At 45.0% G+C, this 20168-nt stretch overlaps 1 protein-coding gene across 1 annotated transcript in view; it reads left to right on the plus strand.

The window, feature by feature from the left end:
* CASQ2 (calsequestrin 2) overlaps positions 1–20168 on the plus strand; it is a 71277-nt gene that overhangs the window by 41823 nt on the left and 9286 nt on the right. Inside the window, exons 5-8 of the mRNA XM_041757127.1 lie at positions 741–814; positions 6588–6718; positions 8353–8398; positions 14608–14662. Coding sequence (XP_041613061.1) covers positions 741–814; positions 6588–6718; positions 8353–8398; positions 14608–14662 — 306 coding nt within the window. The remainder of the gene's footprint in view (positions 1–740; positions 815–6587; positions 6719–8352; positions 8399–14607; positions 14663–20168) is intronic.

The raw sequence follows: 20168 nt of genomic DNA on the forward strand, positions 1-20168 counted from the left end.
TGTCTTTCTCAGGTAGCTGATAAGATGTAGTAAGGCACAGCATGGCCATGCTCGTGTGTCTCATGTCTATCTTGAGCAGTTTGGATTCAAGTTTGGGACCAGAATCAAGCATAAGCTTGATTGATTCTAAATCATCCTCTCAAGGGATCGGAATAAAGTTAATGAAAACTTAAAAAGAGGGAAAGAAAAATGAGGATTTACCAAAAGAGGGACTCCTGCTAAGAAGTTCAAGTACTTTCATGATGTCATTTTTGATTGAGGTTACTTTACCTATTTAAGGTAGATTTTCTTCTCAATTTAGTGGTCATTTATAATAAGCTGTGCTCTCTCTAGAGGGTCACTCTAGAGGCACACTTACAACTAATGGTGAGTCTGAGTGGAAGAACTTTTTCCTTCGGTGTAGAATCAAATATTCTATTTTTTCTCTCTCTCTCAGTTCCCTCACTTTCTCCATCCTGTTTATCAATTTCTAAAAACTCATGAAAATGTGGTAAAGGGTTCTTCTTTAGCTCAATTGAATACCAGCTAATTTAAACTCCTTGGGGGAAATTGTAAGGGTTTAAATAGTACTAAATAATTTTCTATCTAAATAATATCTACTAGATAATTACCCAGTCAGGATTAATTGGCTCCCCACTCTCTCTACATCATTTAAAAAGAGAAATGTCTTCAGTGCACATCTTGAAAAGGTCTCTCTCTCTCTCTCTCTTTTTTTTTTTTAATCTTTTTTTCCCTCGCAGATTATAAGGCTTTTGAGGAGGCAGCTGAACACTTCCAACCTTACATCAAATTTTTTGCTACCTTTGACAAAGGGGTAAGTACCCATGAAATCCCAATTTGAATACTTTTGTAGGCACAAAGAATTAAAATTTGAACTTTCTAGTACCTTTTTTAAATTTTAGAAACATTTGCCATCCTCCATCCACTAACACTTTCTCCAGAAGTGTTGGAAATACTGCAGTAAGTCACTTTTGATTGGGAGATGACTGCAAAGATGATTAGTTCAGATGAACTAAGGGTATTTCTGAAAACAGCCAATGAAAAGTGGTGAACCACTCTTAACTGCCTTGAACACTAAGAATGGGCAGTGCATGAGCAGAGTGTGCCAGGACACTGGTTACTGCTTCCTTGTCTTTAGAGCTATTCTCTCCCTCCCCAGGGTTCCATACCTCCCCTCCTATTGGGTTAGGATGCGGGATGGAATGAGGAGGACCACTGGTCATCTGAAGCCTGAAGTGCTTCCATAGTTGCCTATATCTTCAAGAAATGTCATTAATGTACTCTTCTACATTTCAATTTTTCTTTCTTTCTGGATGTGGCACGTGCTATTGTAAGCCAAACATCATGATATAGGAGGGACCTTTAATCAGTGCGTAATTTATTTGGGGTCTACTCTAGGTAGAGTACTCCACTCTAATTCGAGTTCTGACAAAAATGGTGCTATTTATTGAGTGCTTTCTGTGTGTTGGGTACAACCTGATATATTGTGTAGATATGACCTCTAATCCTTTAAACAACTTTGAGAGGCAAAAAGCCCCATGTCCCATATGACAAAACAGATTTAGAAAGATTAAGTAATATCCAAGGTCTCCAGTGGGTTAATGGTAGTGCTGAGATCTCAGTCTATGCCCCACAACAACCATGCCCCTTCCTTCGTACCACACACTTAAGTAGAAGACTCTGTATCTGCCGTTGAGATTCAGGGCACATTGACAGACACCCACACTCATATAGGAGACATACATAACATGAAAAAACTGCATACTTCACACACATGTAAAACAACCAACACACATATAATACACACAACAAACAGAGCACACATACATAACACACAACACACAAACACAACACTCATAAGGACACAACAAACAGGACACATACAACACCCATGAACATAACATTTACCTGCTCATACACACTCACACTCAAACCCAGACCCACACTTGTATAATATTCAGTACACACATTCACACATCCACACTTACACACATATGACTCTATCATGCACACACACATACACACTCACACCCCAACTAAAAACCTTCAATCACCATATTTACTAGAACAAATAAATCTAGGACAGACTAAATCCCAATCACATTCAAGTATAAGTTCCTTAGAAGGTGACCTACTGATGAGTACGGCAGTTGGAGAGCGGGGCTCATGGCCTTTATAGTACGGGGAGTTCAAGCTTTCCGTGAAAAACAAGAGGAAGCCTGTAGGTGCTGGAGCAGGGAGGGGGTATTACAAAAAGAGATTATATTCAATCCTGGTAATATGTAAATTGAACCACTTCTATGGATATGGTCCTGGCCTAAAAATTCTGTGTTGAAAATAATACAGAAGAAAGTCTAGAATCTGAGTAATGTAATCAAGTAATCTAAACTTGAAGAAAAATTACCTGAATTAAGGCTGGCTTAGAGTCAAGGGAGATCTTTTTAAATTTTTTAAAAGATTTTATTTTTATTTATTCATGAGAGACACACAGAGAGAGGCAGAGACAAAGGCAGAGGGAGAAGCAGGCTCCCTGTGGGGAACCCAGTGTGGGACTCGATCCCAGAACCCTGGGATCATACCCTGAGCCAAAGGAAGACGCTCAACCACTGAGCCATCCATGCGTCCCCTGAGTCAAGAGAGATCTGGAGCAAAAATACCAAAAGCAATAAGAACAATCACTTGTTAAGTACTTTTTACATGCTAGGCTTTGTGCTGAGAGCTTTACATAGCTCTTTCCATCATCTCAATGTGCCTGGAAAAGACAGATTAGTCTTCTCAATCTACAGAGAATGAAACCAAGGCACCGAGAGATTAGATGATTTGCCCATGGTCACATAGTGAGTTGAGTAGTGAAGCTTGATACAATCACAGGTCAGTCAGTGCTCTATACCACTGTACCCCAGAGAAAGAAACAATACATGTGAAGCGCTTAGCTGGCATCTGGCATGTGGTAAGCATTCAGTAAATGTTAGTTGGTCCTGTTGTGCATAGAAAGCAGCCATATCAGCCCAGAAGAGTGGAGTTTGGGAGACAATTTTAGTAGAGAAGGGGAGTTACAGGGCAGCCTAAACTGAAAACATCACTGATGTTATGATAGGCCAGCAGTGACTGAGGTGGTTCCTGGGGATAAGAACTCCTCTGAGAGAACAGAACCAGGCAGGCAGGCTTGGCCAAGCAACAAAGCCTCAATTCTTAGAAGGGTGGCCCAATGCTGAGTTCAGAGTAGCATCTGTTTTCAGACGTGCCTCCCAGCCCAGCCATATGGCTTCATGTCTGTGGCCCATGAAGAAGGTGAGGTCAGGCTATAATTAAAAACTCAGAAGCCTCTTCACTCAAGACTCTGTAAGACATTGAGTCATAAGTGCCCCCATTCATGTAGCCTTGTGGGATTTTATAACTTAATGGGAGAGAGGCACACTCTCTACTTCTACATGGAACACGGAAAGAAGAGCAGTCACCGGCAGAGGACCCAGAGACATTTGGGACTTGAAAAGTTGCACCTGTCAGTTGTGGGGAGGAAGGGAGGGAGGGAGACAGAGCCCAAGAAAGCCTTAGTGGTGTCCAGCAGGGGGCGCTGGTGCAGAAGAGGATGCAGGAAGAACCTTTTGTTGGGACTTAGGGAAGCCCAGAGGGACAAGGGGGAGGGGAGTGCTTTGTAGAGATGTGAAGTCAGGAGAGGCCAGGGCCAAGGAGGCACTAACACGGTCCCAAAGATGAAAAGTCAGCTGGCAGACAGTGGAGATAACAAGAGGACTTGGTCACTGTTGAGGTAACGGAGAGAAAGCCAAGAGAAGACTCAAAAATAACAAGAGTGCAAGACAGCAAAGATTGTGAAGCTCCTGAAAACATTAGAGAATTAAGGAGAAGAAGCTACTGAGGAACAAACCAATAAAAATGTTATATTCTATATATGAGTTAGAGAACCATTAAGGTGCTGAGATGTCAGGGCTGCTGATGTAGATCTGGGAGTTAGTAGTTTCCAATCATTGTCCATATTGGTATCCCCCAAAGAGCTTTTAAAATCATGGATTCCTAGGCCCCACATCTAGAAATCTGTATCTTTTTTATGTTGTGCCCAGGCCCAGGAACATGCATTTCCAGGGAGTTCCCTGGGGAGTTTTACCTGGCCTGTACATTTGGGACCAGCAATGGTCTTTGCATCCAGATCCTAAATCAATTCACAACATCTCTGAATCAAATGGATCCAGAGAGTCAGAAGGCTAAGGATGACGTGCTTACTGACCAAGATACAACTGAAAAAAATAAAAGAAAGGGCTTCTCTGAGATACAGGCCAAGGGCACTCAGTGGTAGTGGTGAGAATAGAATGAATAGGCCTCTGGAGAATTTTTTGCAGGGTCCCCAGGACTTAAACTTTAGAATATCACAATCCAACTTTACATTTGTGGTCTTAACATCACAGACCCAGACACTGGCATTCAAGGACCCTCCTTCCCCTACACACACATACACACACACTTTGAAAGTTGAGAATGAAAAGAAATCACAATTCCAGTTGATACTTTATTTCATTTTTTTGAGATTTTATTTATTTACCCATGAGAGACAGAGAGAGAAAGAAGGAGGCAAAGACAGAGGAAGAAGTAGGCTCCCCATGGAGCAGGGAGCCCAACACGAGACTCAATCCCAGGACCCCAGGATCATGACCTGAGCCAAAGGCAGACACTCAACTGACTGAGCACCCCACCACCCCCCGCCCCAGGCACCCATTAAGTTGGTAGTTTAGAACATTCCACTGCCTAGACATGAATTCAGGCTCTATCCCCTCCACATGTGATCTTGATAAGTTGCATACACTGATTGGGTCTCTGGTTCGTTTTGTGTAAAATAAGTATTAATAATGGCTCTTACCTCAGCAATCCAAGAGAGGATTCATAAAGTACTGAAAGCATTTGGTGCTAGTGCCTGACACAGAGTGAACACTCTGTGTTCTTGCTACTATTACTGTTTTCCTTCATCTGGTCACTCCCCACTTCATTTAAGCACTGTTTGCTAGTTCCTAAAGTATGTAGTAGGTAAAGTCAGAAACCCAGAATCCAGTGGCATTTAAAGCCACTCTGAAAAAATAAATAAATAAATAAATAATAAAATAAAGCCACTATGAAAAAAAAATGAAAAAAAAATAAAGCCACTATGAGGGGCCCAGTGTTGTGAAGAACAGCGTGGAAACCCAGACACTGGTTGTGCAGTTCCTAGTTCCTTCCCACACTCCCCACCAAATCATCCACACCACCCCCATCCCCTAGAAGAGGGAGGAAAGTAAGAAAAAACCCACACTTCCCTTAAAACCAAATCAACATGACCATAAATCTCTTTTGATTGACTATAACTCTTAACATGTCCTGTTTCCTTTAGCTCTGAAGAGGCTTCTGGAGTTTCTTTCCCTGACATACTGTAAGAAATGTCTTTTGGAATATAGTGACCTGAAATTAATAGCAATTGATGACAAAAGCCATAGGGACACCAGTGTTTGCTCAGAATGGCCTTCCTTGTATAACGGCTTATGTAATACCCAGTTCCTCCCCGTCCCCAATTAGTCACAGCCGCCCTGGGCCTCTGCACCGTTGGTTACCACCACAGGGCGTCAGCTCTTAGGCAATTCTTCAGTTTCAAGGGAACCACTGTTCATCCCTGTGCTTTCTTGGACTACAGCTCAAACTAGAAAAGAATGAGAATGGCATTTGGTTTTCTACAAAGCATTGCACATTCCAGGCCTCTCAAATCATTTCACAAAAAGAGATTTGAGCTCAGCAGTTCTGCAGGCAAACACAGCAACCGTTCTGCCCCAACAGCAGACTATGTGGCCACTTTAATCAAGACAGCAGATGTCTTCCAGACTACAGGCTGGCTCTCCCTGAGCTTTGTACCTGGTGTAGGGTGAGTAGTAACTCATCCTGGCTGGCTGGGTACTCTCCCAGTTGTAGCACTAAGAACTTGAATCCTGGGACACCGCTTCCCTCTGGACAAACCAGGGTGGTTGGTCACCTTCTGGCTGGTAACAAAGCGGGCAGTTCCTAAAGTCTGAGAAACCATCAAACAAGCCCCAGTACTGAGATATAACCCCAGAGCCAGTGCTTCAGCCTAAATCACAAGTAGGGGTTAGGAGCTGATCGAGGACAGATTAATGGGTTGACCTCTGATTTTGAGTACTTGTCAGCTTTAAATGGTTTCTGTCAATTGCCTGTGCTAAAATTGGTCCAACTAAATCCACACATCCCAGAACACTGAGCTTGCTCTGTTGACATTTACTTCTTCCTCCAGCCCTGGCAAATACAGTGGATTGATGATGATTGTACAAGTAGATTTCACACTTTTCATTCCCACCGCTCCCTGTTCCTGCTTAGACCCCATTTGCCAGATAGGGTCTTTCCTTTCTGTCTGTCCTTCTTTGATTGGTCCAGTGAGGGTTCCAGCAATGCGTTTCTATCACTTCAACATTTATGTTAAAACTGCATGTATATGCTCATATCTTTGCCAGAAAACACACACACTCCATATAGATGGGCAACCCACTGCTACTCTAGACTAGCATTCAAGGAAACTCTTGTTGTATTTCTCATTGTTACAGGTTGCAAAGAAATTGTCCTTGAAGATGAATGAGGTTGACTTCTATGAGCCATTTATGGATGAGCCCATTGCCATCCCTGACAAACCTTACACAGAAGAGGAGCTTGTGGAGTTTGTGAAGGAGCACCAAAGGTGCCCCAGATGGCATGCAGGGGAGGGTGGTGGTGGGGGGGTATAGTGTCTGGAAGATTAAGAAGAACTTCTCAGTCCTAACATTTTTAAGCCTCTCAGGAGCAACAAGTTGGAGCTACTACCCCAGCAGAACTGAAATCAGTAGTATGGCTTTGTTGGTCATTGATCAGTTGGGCAGAGATATTACTACCTTTTCTGAATATGGGGCTCTGTTTGCAAACAGGGTTAGACCACCTCCCCACAATCAGCAGATCCCCTCCAAGTCGAAGTAAGTTACAAGTCAAATTCTGCAATAATAACAATAGAGATTTAGTGACAGCCTCTTACATGCCAAATACAATGCTAGGTGCTTACAGAAGCTATTTTATCTAATATTTAACATTACAGAGTATTATTACTACGCCAGTTTTACGGATCAAGGAATTGGGCTCAAGAGTAGTTACATAACTTTGCCATGGATGAGCATTTTATACATGGAAGTTCTGGGGGAGGAATATTTGATACCACTTAGAGTAGCTGTAGCATGGACCAGCAAACTTTTCCTGTAGAGGGACAGAGAGTAAATATTTCAGTTTCTGCGGGCCAGATGGTTTCTATCGCAATACAAAACTCTGCTATTGTAGTGTGAGAGCAGCTGTGGGCCAGATGTAAACAAATGGGTGTGGCTGTATCAATAAAAGTTTATTTATAAATACAGGAGGCACTGGCTGGATTTGGCCCACCAGCTATGGTTGGTTGACCCCTGCTTTTGAGGGAGGGACAATATCAAAACATTGAACATAGTGGTGGGTTCACCACCTCACCACACCACCCACCCTCTCCAGCACGTGGTCACATATGTCTGTAGAACCTGGAACAAGCACAATGATTCTATCACCCAGTTGTCCTGGACCCGACAGGGAGACAGCATTTGGAGGAGCAAATCTCAATGAGTCTGACACAGCTTTGCCAACATTCAGAAGAAGATAAAACCATGAACAAAATATAGTTTTACCTGTTCATCCACACATCCTCAAAAGCTTTGGATTGATGCCCCTGATGATAAAACAGTGCATTTCTGGTCCAGAAAAACCAAGACTTCTGTTTTTGCTCCCAGGTGTCCTCATTCTGAGTCTGCTCTGGGCTCTCAGGAGTGGCCCCAGTCTATGAGGAAGGAAATGGCTTCTTGCCCTGGGAATACACTGACCCTGCACCCTCTGACCCATTGTTTGTAATAGACTTTATTTATTTATTTATTTATTTATTTATTTATTTATTTATTTATATCTTTGAGTAGGCTCTGCACTCAGCATGGAGCCCAATGCTGGGCTTGAACTCACAACCATGAGATCAAGACCTGAGCTGAAATCAAGAGTCGGATGCCTAACTGACTGAGCCACCCAGGCACCACTGTAATTAGGCTTTATAATCCTTGGATCAAATGGGTCTGTGCAAAGGCTGGGAGCTTCAGACCCAGCTCCCCGTGTGGTGCATCAGGATAGAACAGCTCCATCTCCTTAGGGGAGATTTCTAGAGTTTTTCATGTCCTTGCAAATGAACCAGCATTGCATTTTACATTTCACTGTGCTGAAGCTGCGGTGTCTGCTGTGGTAATCCCTACTCAAGGAAGCTCGTCTTTGTTTTGTTTTTTTCAGACCCACCCTACGTCGCCTACGCCCAGAAGACATGTTTGAAACATGGGTAAGAAAGTGGCAAACTCTTTCTGCCTTGTAGACACCAATATATTGCCCAAGAGGAGTACCCCTTTGAATCCTCAAACTTCAACCACATTTTATTTTGCCAGAGTGGATGTCTGGATGGTGGAATATTTGAAACATGGATAACATCACACTCATTTAAAGCCCAGTTCTCCATGAATCTAATTTAAGCCTCTTTGGTACTACCCATGAGGCAAAACTGCTCCATCTCTGAGTTTATTTCCCACGATGACTACTGGCTTCTGTTCCCTGGCCACCAGAAACCCAGGGTAACATAATGAAAGGAGTCATATAGACTTGGGTTCAAATCTGGAATCTGCTACCTGGTAGCTCTAAGTCTTACATTGTCATGTTATCTTTCTAACTTTAGTTAGTTTCTGCTTCTCAAATCAGGGCGTTTTGTAAGGATGAGAGGTTGCAAAGAGCCCAGAACCTGATAAGTGTGTGGCCGATCGATCTTAGTGGTTTTCATAAATATCAACAACTCAAGGCGCTGGAAGGCACTGAGTCAGATTGTGCTCAGGTCTAAGTCATAGACAATGTGTCAGCAGGTCAAATAGTGTAGAGAGAGGGTCACAGACATACAACCTGCCACCCCACCTCAGCTTTTACACAAAACTCCATAACCAGTGATAACCAAAGCCTGTGGAGCATTTTTTCAAAGCAGTCCATGTATTCTTTTAACCTGGATGTTTCAACAGTTCTAAAAAGTGTTGTAGAACAAGTATTATTTAACTTCATGTTACATGGGGAAACTGGTGATCATACAGATTAAGTTAATTACTATAGTCCAGCTAACTAATAAGCAGTAGATCTTGGGATTTAAATTTACATCATTTGGAGCCAAATCTTGTGTTTCCTTCAATATAATTCCCTAGAGTAAGCCATATTCCCGTAAGGCAACATTTTGTCAAGGGCTGGGATGGGGGAGGGGGGCTAGAGAATTAACATGGAAGCATATATTTATTTATGCTTTGATTTAGAGTCTAAAATGACAGATGAACAGAACCATGGAGTAACTTGACACTTGATGTCTTATTACTGGTAACCTATTTGTACCTCTGAAGGCAGAACAAACATTTCAAAAGACACTGAAGAGCAACTAATCCAGTCTGGAGGAGTGGACTATTTAAGAACAACCCAGCACAATGGCAACATACTTTCCTAACATTTGAACTTTCCAAAAATTTAACCTTTAAAAGGCTTTGTTACTAGATTTAAAAATAACAAGAGTGTAACAGTGCTTTAAAAATAATATTCCTCTTAGTTTTAAAATTTTTTAAGATTTCATTTATTTAGTTGAGAGAGAGAAAAAGAGAGCACACATGCACACAAGTGGGGTAGGGGATGAGTAGGAGCCCAAGGAGAAGCAGACTTTCCATAGAGCAGGGAGCCCGACTTGGGGCTCAATCCCAGGATCCTGGGATCATGACCTGAGCCAAAGGCAGACACTTAACCAATTGAGCCATCCAGGCACCCCTCAATAATATTCCTTTTAAAAGATATTTTTGCCTTTTACTTAAAATAATTCCAGACTTACAAAGAATAATGTAAAGAATTCCATGATCTCTTTGCCAGATTCCCTAAATGTTAACATTTTACCTCCTTTGCTTGATCACACAGTTCTTAACAGATAATAGGTATAAACATTCTCCCTACTGTCCGCCACCCCACCCCCCACCCCCGGACTATTTGAGAGTAAGTAGCAGACACAACTCCCCTAACCCCTACATACTTCAGATATTTTCTAAAAACAAGGAATGTCTCTCATAACCACAGTATACTCATCAGGAAATCAGTAAAACTCGATTTCATCTATGGACCTTATTCAAATTGACCAGTGTCCCACTAATGTCCTTTATATTACACACACACAAAAATTTTTTTTCCTGGCCCAGGATCTGATCTTGGCCATGAACACCATCATGGAATCCCCATATGACTTCTCCAGAAGCTGTAATCAGACCTAACCAGTCCCAAGTCTTCAACTAAGGAAGGAAGACAGGATCATCTTCCTATCCTTACAAAGGAGAAGCAGGAATCATTTGGTCAGAGGGATTTCTGGGGAGTCACTTCATGTGCCTTCCCCATCCACCTTTGCCACACAGGAAAGCATTGCTCTGAAAAGCAGCATCTCCACGGGTCCTTGGCCACAGCAAACCAAACCAAACCAAACCATAGAAGCTGGGGAGAGTGACCAGTTAATGAATTTGGAAGTCTTGATCTTCAACACCCACTTCCCCAGACATTGCAAAATATTTAAATCAGATGGGAAAACTAAGTTGAGTGAAAGCAAGTATTGACTTTTGTCTTTCCCCAGTTGTGCAGGTTCTTAAAGCAGCGAACCATAAAAAACACATACTTAATTATTACTAAAGAAATTGGTGATGCAATACTTGCCTTGTGTAAATCAAATAGCTATTTATTTATTTAGAATACTCAAAGAATAAATAAAAAATCTTTTTTAAAAAAACCAAAAAATAAAAAAAGAGAGTATTCAAAGAATGTCAAGATGAGGCAGGGTGGTCACCCAGACTGAGTGCTGACCAGTCCTCCCCCTTTGACACCTTACCTTCCAACCAGCTTTCCAGCCTGGCAAGTGGTCAGGGTCCTGGCCAAAAGCCCACAGGGATGGGAATCAGCAGTGCTTTCGGGAATAACCCTCTCTCTGTGGCAGTAACAAAGTAGTACTTCCAAAAGGGGGCCAGAAACCTCCAGATAAGCCCCTGGGATGCTCCATCACACCAGGGAGTCCGTAGTTTTAAGTGCATGTTTTTTTCTTTACATCACTTCATTCAACAAGAGAACAAGTATCAACAGACTCTGGAAGGAAACAGAACAAAACAGAAACAGTGGTAATATATCTGGTTGGTGGGTAACTGATGTGTGGTTTCCTTTTGGTATCTCTAATATTTTCTCTTTTTTTCAACTAGTGTGTAAGATTTTTATCACTGTATGCTTTTTTTTTTTTTTAAGTCAGTGAGCATTTAATTATCTATTACATTGTGCTAAGCACAGGGGTTATAAAAATGAACATTGCTGTTGTGTCCTTAGGAGTTCAGGGTTGAGTAGATGAAACAGTCTCAAAACATATAATGCCACTCCAGTATAGCTCATACTATGACAGATGGACATACAAAGTGAAAGAGAATTCAGAGTAGGGTATTCAGCAAAGTAATTCCTAAGTCTCCAGCTCTTTGGGGGAATCTGGGGCTCAGTCAGCTTACCTTATCAGCCTCCATTTTATTTTATTGTTTTGATTTATTTTATTTTATTTTATTATTTTATTTTATTTTATAGAGAAAGAGAGAGCAGGAGCAGGGTGGGGTGGTGAGAAGAGCAGAGGAAGAGGGAAAGCAGACTGCCTGCTGGGCAGGGAACCTGATGCAGGGCTCCATCCCAGGACCCCAAGATCATGACCTGAGCAGAAGGCAGACGCTTAACCGACTGAGCCACCCAGGCCTTCTCATCAGCCTCTTTTAACTTAAGAGTCATTAATCTGAGTTTGAAACATCTGCAAACCCTATAGGGGACAATAGATTCATTCTGTTGCTATTGGTGATGTCAAGGAGGAAAATTGTTTCTCCTACCCTCTTAGGTTCAGTTCTGAAGGGCCGAAAATTAAACTGACAAAATACAGATTGGCGTGGGCAAGAGACAGATTTAATGACCTATTTATTATGCAAGGGCGTTTACAAGGAAATGTGAAGGGGCTTATCCACCATCTTAACTGGAAATGGGAGAGGCAAGGGGTACCTTCTGGGAGAACAAGTGACTTGTTAGGAGGTTGTGGAGAAAGGGAACTTATGGAAAGACAAATGTCTTTTTGGGAAAGAGAAATGGGCTTTTGGCAAATAGGTGGGAGATTTGCTAGTTCTGTGATAATATCTGTCTGAGAAGAGAAATCAGAGCGGCTCTTGGGGATGAGGTTTATGACAACCAAGTTCTGGGAGGCTCTGTTTTTAGGTAGATAAGGCATTCAGGGATTCATATGCTTTTGGCTCAAAATAATTTTTATGCCACAGTGGCTTATTCTGGACCCTTTCAGTGAGAGAAAAATCACGCAAGGCCAGATAGAACTGGCTTGAATCCCAGTTAGGTCACGCACTAGTTCTGTAGCATTTAGATAAGTCCCTTCGATTCTTTAAGCACTAAATAGGAATAAGACTTTTGTCTGAGATTTAGAAATAACGTACTTACAAAGTACTGATACAAAGAACGGCAGGGGGCAGATACTATGGTGGCCATTTTAATCATCAGTGTTATTTGAAGGCATAATCCTTTCCCTCAGAGTGCTTGCCATCTGGTTGAGAAGGGGCGATTTCTGCTATTAGAAAGATAGTTTCCAAGGCAATGTGGTTCAAAGGTCAAACGGGTGACCCGAAGCAAAGGTTCAAGAGAAAGCCCCTGAGGGGTGTCAGTCCAGTGCCTGGTGAGCTAGGCTCTTCCTCACTCATGCACATTGGATTCTCACTGACGAACCCTGATTCGTGCACTTGCCCATGGATTCTTGCCTTATGAGTTTATTACTGAAAATACCTGGCACCCAGCATGCACCTGCTTCCTTACAAGTGTTCAGCACAGGTTTATGAGCTGACTCTGAGCCTTGATTATAGCCCTCCATTCAGGCACCATCTTAGGCCTGGGGAGTGACAGCCATATGATGAGCAGCCTCTTAGCAAACAAATATGGATTCTTAATTCCAAAACCAATTTCCCGATGCATTCTAGAAGGGCACACAGAAGTGAAGCCTGCTGCACAGAGTTAACACTGCTCACTTCCCGCTGATGGCAGGAGACAGAGACGAAGGGAAGCCTAATGAGAACTGATCAGGATATTCTGTTGGGTGATCATAGCAAATGTAAAACAGTGAAACCTCAGACTCCCCTTCTGGTTGCTGTCGGATCTGTGTAATAAATCTGCACACGCATACACACGCGCACACACGTACCTATCTGTAAAATTCAATTCCCCAGAGCGTCTCACCAAGCCCGTGCTCACTCTCTTGTTTTTAATAATAATATTTCCCATTTAATCTGTCTTAGAATTTTTGGAGGTTTTGTCCATTCCAAACTCAAAGGGAAAAATTAGCATTTAGATAGGATTGCACCAGCATTAAAATCAATTGAAATGGAAACGGGGATCATAGGAGGGTTGAGATGCCTGGAATTTTTTCTACAGGATGATTCTGATATGACATCCAGGGTGCCCAGTGACTCCCTTTTCCAGGGTCAGCAATAATCAGTATTCACTCCAGTTCATCACTGGTGCCTCATTTTTACACATCCTCCTCTCCATGTTTTTTGAGGAATCACATTTCTCCTACAGAGGCTCCTCCGAAGCTCCTGCTCTTCCTTTTGCAGGATGCATTGATGCAAAGGGGACACAGGTGCATGGTCCCTTCTGTCCAGGATGTAGAAACATGGAATGCCCTTGTTTGCCCAGTGACCCTGTTACTGCTATCCCTTCGACTCCAGATCCACTCTTTGCTCTTTGCATAGCCTCCCACATCTCAGAAATGTGTTAGAGGCCTTCCGCCAGCCTTGGCCCCAAGCAGGAGCCCCCCACCTCCACCCCAGGAAGGCGCCCCTTGCTGACTACACAGTTCCCCAGTAGGGGCCGTGCTCACAAAGAAACCCTATGCTCCTATGCTCCTATATGATTCTTGCATGAACAGGACAGACCTACGGCCTAATTTACCTCAGTCTACCTGCTGCCAACTTGGGGACAGCTTCAGGATCTGTCAGCGGCATTCAGACTGTCCCATAATCGCTGGTTGCTGGTGGTGAATTCTTGAAACGCAGACCAACAGTTGCATTTACTGAACTGTGCTTCTGGGCTTGCTGGGCTCCTGATGAGCCAGACTCATGTTTTTCCTCTTTTGCCTTTTACTGCTGCCCTCCTGGATCCTGCAGCCCACAGGAGTGAGGCCCATTCAGTGCTCGTGTCTTGTGTGTAGTGGGTGTTTGTCCGTCTCGCAAACCCATGCATTGGACAGCACACATTCCTCCCAGTTGCTCAGCAGTGTTTCCTTCCTCCCCGTGTGTCCCTCTGTCCCCCTGGCCCCGGGTGTCCACTGCCCCTCCACTGCCTCCCCGCTGCCCACTTGCATCCCAGCCTCGGTGTCTGTCCCTGACTTGCCCCCTTGTCTCTCCACCCAGGACCGTAACCTCTGATTCCTTTCTCCTCCAGGAAGATGATTTGAACGGCATCCACATTGTGGCCTTTGCAGAGAGGAGTGACCCAGGTAGGAAACCCTCCCCATCTGCTCCCTTACACCTTAAGCGGGATCTAACTTCTCACCTTTGGCAGCCCTCATTCCTTGCTCTTCCCTCACTTCCGGTCTCCAAGGCCACTGCAAGATATTGGGCACCCCCTGGTGGTCGTTGGTTAGCCACGAATCCTTTGTCAGTGTGCATTCAGCTAAGAGAAGAGATGTGGGTGGAGCTGAACCTCATTCTATTCTGCGTAGCTCTCCAAAGTATGAAGAAGCGCTGAATACTGGGGAGAATATAAAGACATCCTAGCTTTATGTGTGATGTGTGCTAGGGTGTGTGTGTGTGTGTGTGTGTGTGTGTGTGTGTGTCTGTGTGTCTGTGTGTGTGTGTGTGTGTGTGAGAGAGAGAGAGAGAGAGAGAGAACTTGTGTATTATTTACCAGGATTGTGATCTAGCCTATATAAATAACAATCCTACATGAAAATTACAACAAATGTATGCTTTGGTTTGTAAAATATGGTCTGTGCTTGGAAAACTTAATAGATAATATTCGTTCAAGCAGTGAGAACTGGACAAAACCAGCAGTTGATTTCTCAAGTGCAAAATGACCCTGCAAATGGATGCGTGACTTTGTTTTATTTTGGAACCTGGACGACTTTTTCCTGGCCTCACTCTTTTTAACATTGGCAAAGAGGGAAGGGCAGGAAAAATCAATATTGCTGGCAATAAAATGCTAAGTCCCTTTGGCAATGCTCTGTGAAGTAAAGGGGCCCCAGGGGGATCGTGTAAGTGGGCATTCCGGAGCCCGTAAGGGGAGTCTGGGCATAATCCGCACTGCAAACAGAGAAGGCAAGGCACTTCATTTAGGATGGCTCAGCAGCAAGGCCTTGGGCCGTGAGGTGCCCAGGCGGGGGTCCTCGGACCTGACAGTGTGGAGAGCCACAAGCACCAAAGCAACTAGGGACTGATTATGACAGGACCTCCAGAAACCTGTGATTTCACGGAGCTCGGAAGCAACTGTTAAGGCACCATCAGGCTTAGGAACTGCCACCCCAGGTAATGTAGAACGGTGGCACTTGCCTGGGACCTCTGTACACCCTTAGGGACAGCCAAGAGAGCTCCAAGAAGTTGAGCAAACTTCCCAAGAGGGCACAAGGAGTTAATGGGAGGTCACGAAGGAGCCATGGGTTGTCTTGGTCATCAGTACATACCTGGTCCTTGCATAGCACCCTGACACAGAGTAGGTGCTCAATAAATGGCTCTTGGGAGGTGAGCAGATAGGAAGATGACTGACGAAGACTGATTCTCAACACCAGTTTTTTTGTTGTCGTTACCACATTATCAGCCTCTGTGATTCTTACAGATGGAAACCTAAATGCTCTTATCACACCATTTCTAAACTTGTGAGATAATCCACACATGACAGTATTTGCCTTTTTAAAGTGTGCGATTCGGTGGTAATTTCAGTATAGTCACACGGTTTTGCACTATCTAATTCCAGATCATTTTCAACACCTTTTTCAAAAGGAAATCCCATGCCTGTTGGCAGTCACCCCTACTTCCCTTCCCCCAGCCCCTGGCAACCACTAATCTACTTTCTGTCTCTATGGATTTGATGACTGTGGACACTTCATGGAAATGGAATTATGTAATCTGTGGCCTTTTGTGCCTGGCCCCTTTCAGTCAGCGTAGTACATTCGAGGCTCATCCATTATGTAGCGTGTATCTGTGATTCATTTCTTTTTAGGGCCAAACAATGTTCTGTTGTATCAAAACCAAATTTATACTCCAAATTATCTGAGGGTGTTTCCTCCTCCTTTGTTTTTGTTAAAGTCTTTGAACGCTCACTGGCATCTCAGTTTTCCCACTGTGGACTTGCAGGGTTGGCAAAACTCTTCAAGGATAGCTAGTCTTTGTCTGAAAAAGAAATGCCAGCATGGTTCTAGCAGTTTCTGGCCACCCCTCTGCCCCTGCAGGGGAAAACAGTGAAGGAAGCCAATTGCCCAGGTTTTACAAGCCATAATCAAACAGAGTCGGATCCCTGGTGTTGTGTGAACAGAGATGAAACTGCCATCAGTGGCAGCCTGCTGGCATGACTCCAGGGGGCTTCCTCCCCCCCCACCCCCCCATCCAGGATTGTGGGGAAGCCTGTCTGGCTCTGTGGAACAATGGAACAAATTGGCCTCCAAGAAGTTGCAGGAACCTGTCTGACCGAGATTGTGGCTGTAATGAATCAAGCTCCTGAAACTACTTCCACCTCCTCCCTGCACAAATATCTCTGGGCCTGAAGCTGTTCTTTTCCCCAGAGGAGGCCAAGCCAGGGCTTGTTACTGGGAAGCTGGAAGAAATGCCCTGAAAGGGAGGGTGGGGGTGGGGGGATCAGGGCGTTTGCTTCAAGGGAGGGCCTGGCCCACTTGGGGCTGGGAAAGAAAGACTTTTCTGTGTAAGTCCCAACTCTGTGGCTAGTCGGACCTTCAGTGACCTGCAAGTCACTGAAGTGTAACCCAGGGCAGAGGGGCCTGGCTGAGGGACCAGGAGCTTCATTCCTGCCCAGACTGCAGTTCCTTGTGTACCTTTGCTCCTGCTAACAAGCTGTGCAAGGCTGATAGCCCCAGCCAGACCCCTACCGGCTTGGCCAAAGAAAGAAGGACATCCATCTGGGACATCCATGCAGCTCTCCTTAGAGAGCTAAGACTTGAGGGCCAGTGGGACGTGGAGATGATCTCACTGGGTCCCATTCTGTGATACGTGCATGATCATGACCATCCCAGCCTAGACGAGAAGAGTGAGTCTTCTGAATCACTTGCTGTGATTCGAATTCCAGCGGGCTTTCCTGACCTCTGCCTTGGTCCTGATTATGATGAAGTTGGTGATGATCACTTGTATGCTTATGTGATGGAACCCCACATGGGCACTGCTTGTTTTCTTCCCATGTTACAAATGAGGAGGGTGAGGCCAAGACAGGGTGACCTGCTAGGGGAAAGCAGAGCAGGAATGGAGCTGAGGGCTGACTGGCTTCCTTCAGGGGGCCAGGCCTTGCTGATGACCATGGGCCCCATCCAGTTATGACCCCTGGGGACCTCCAGTGATCATTCAGCCTGCCTCCTTCCTCTCTGTGCTCTTCACCACTCCCTCCACCTCCACCATGCGGAAGACCTGGTGAAGATCAGAGAAGATCAGTGGCCAGCTGGAGATCATGCAGCTAGAGGCACAGTGGACATGCGAGCTTTGATTTCCTGGTGGTTTTCTGGGCACAGTGCAGCTGAGCTTGCTACCTGCCTGGCTACCCTGCAGAGGCTGGCCTGAGCATGCGCTCTGCTGCTGCACAATGGGCGGGTGTGTGTGTGTGTGTGTGTGTGTGTGTGCGGTGTGCAGGGCAAGCAGAAGGCGGGAAGTGAGACGAGAGCAGCCATCTGGACGCTTGAGAGCCAGTTAAGGAAGAGAAGTCAGCAGTCCCCCTGCTGTCCACTGATGTCCCCAATTGGGGATAGGACTGACTATCCCAGGGACCGGGGTCCCCCTAGGGCTCCTCTCCGAGTCGTTCTGCCACTGCCAGACTGCAGATCAGCTCTCCAGGCCCTGGAAGGACAAGTCCTGTGCTCTGCTCCTGCCCCAGGCTGCTCCGTCTTCCTCCTCCAGAGCCTCCTGAGCTCAGGATGGCCCCGGAGTCACTGCTTGACAGGTTTGCAAATGAACACCTCTCCTCTGCCGCCCCCCCGATGTGTCTGCATCAGGCTGACATCTTCTTTATAACACCTGCTGAAAGGTTCACAGAGTGGCATTTCTACATGAGTGCATGCTGGATGGATATCCTCCAAGGGCCCAGGGAATATTAGCACTAACAGGCTGGAAATGCAAGGACAGGCTGCCGTGCACGCGCGTGGATTGGCCGTGGAATGAGCGTCTCCAAGCCCTGTTCCAATTGGATTGCAACCGCCTGGGGGTTCTTGTAAAATGTTTTTGAGATCAGTTGTCTCAAATGGGAGGGCTGACTGCTTCTTTGAGCTTCCAGATGTAAATCTGGTTTATCAAACTTAACATTTTTTAGTTCTTGCTAGTGTGAACCATGCATGTAATCTTCACAACAGCCCTGTGCACTAGGTATCGTCCGTATGTTCTTCCCCGATACACAGATGAGGAAACAAAGGTATGGAGACATTAAACAATGTCGCCAGGTCACATAGCTCATAAGTGGCAGAACTAGGATTCAAACCCAGGCTCTCAGCCCCTAGGCTGCGCTCTGAGATACACCCATCTGTGCCAGACAGAGCCCTGGTTCCTAACAGGGCTGTGACTGGCCTGGAACTGGTCCCCCAGGGCTTGGTGCAGCCTCATTCCCACCAGATCCTCCCTGCCTGGGAAGGAGGAGAGCATAATCACCAGTTTCCCCTCCCACAGAGATGTGATTCCCCGAGGCCTCTTGCTTGCCGTGGGAAACCTGGCTGCACATGAGCCCTCAGCCCTGGGTCATGGGACTTCAGGTTCCAAGCCCGTGTGGCAGTCAGGGAGTCTTGGTTCTCACAGTGCCAGGTCCCTCTTCTTTATTTAGGCTGATCTCTAAGACTCCAGTGGCACTTAGGGACCTCGCCGAGTTAACCAAGCAAGCACACTGTGGCTGGGGGGAGGATGTGGTGTGATTAGAAGGGGGGGTGGGGGGCGGGGGGCATCCAACTGCCCCAGAGGACGCTGCCTCCAGGCTGTCTTCTCAAGCCCCTTGCTCTCCTCCTGTTGAAGCATTCACACTCCACTCACAAATCTTGAGCGCAACCTTGAGGAAGGAAAATGGCAACAGCTTTGGTAGGAGGCCCAAGACCCCAGAGGGAAAATGCTTGTGGAAATGGCTCTAGACCTGCAGACCAAAGACCTGAGTTAGAATCCTGACTCCTCCCCGCGCTCTCAGGTGATGCTGGGCGAGCCACATTCTCTCCCCAGTCTCAACTCCATCCTCTTTAAAATGGAAATAAGAAAATCTTCCTGACTCTAGGAGGACTAGATAAGAAGATTAAAGGCAGAGACTAGTTTCAGTGGCTAAATAACTGCTAGGTCCAAAATCATGGAATAATATTTCCTCCTTTTTTTTTTATTTAGCTTAAAAAAAATTATGGACTCTTCCTTCTAAAAGATACATGGCCACAATTTTAAAAGGTCTCTAAGTTTAGGTATCATTGATGAAGGAAACATTCATCTGTTTCAGATCTATCCATTCATTCATGTAATTCCAATTGTGGACTTGTCTTGGGCTTTACATTGAATTACAGAAGTGAAATATGGCTTCGTGCCCCTGTTTCCCCCATCAAAAAGGGAAAGTCCACGGTGGCTATTTCCCTTTTCCAAAGGCACCTGCCCAGACACCAGTTCTACAAAGAAACAAAAGCTCTCCCTAAAAGGAAATTGAACTTGTAACTTACAGTTGTAGCAACTAAATACCTGGGAGACCAGTTTAGTGGCCTTCCCTCAACTTTCCCACATGCATGAGAATCCATTCCAGCAGGTCTACATTCAAGGCTGGGAATAAAAAGGTAGAGAATGTACCAG

The sequence above is a fragment of the Vulpes lagopus genome, chromosome 5, assembly GCF_018345385.1.
Source record: "Vulpes lagopus strain Blue_001 chromosome 5, ASM1834538v1, whole genome shotgun sequence".
In the NCBI taxonomy this organism is placed as follows: Eukaryota; Metazoa; Chordata; class Mammalia; order Carnivora; family Canidae; genus Vulpes; species Vulpes lagopus.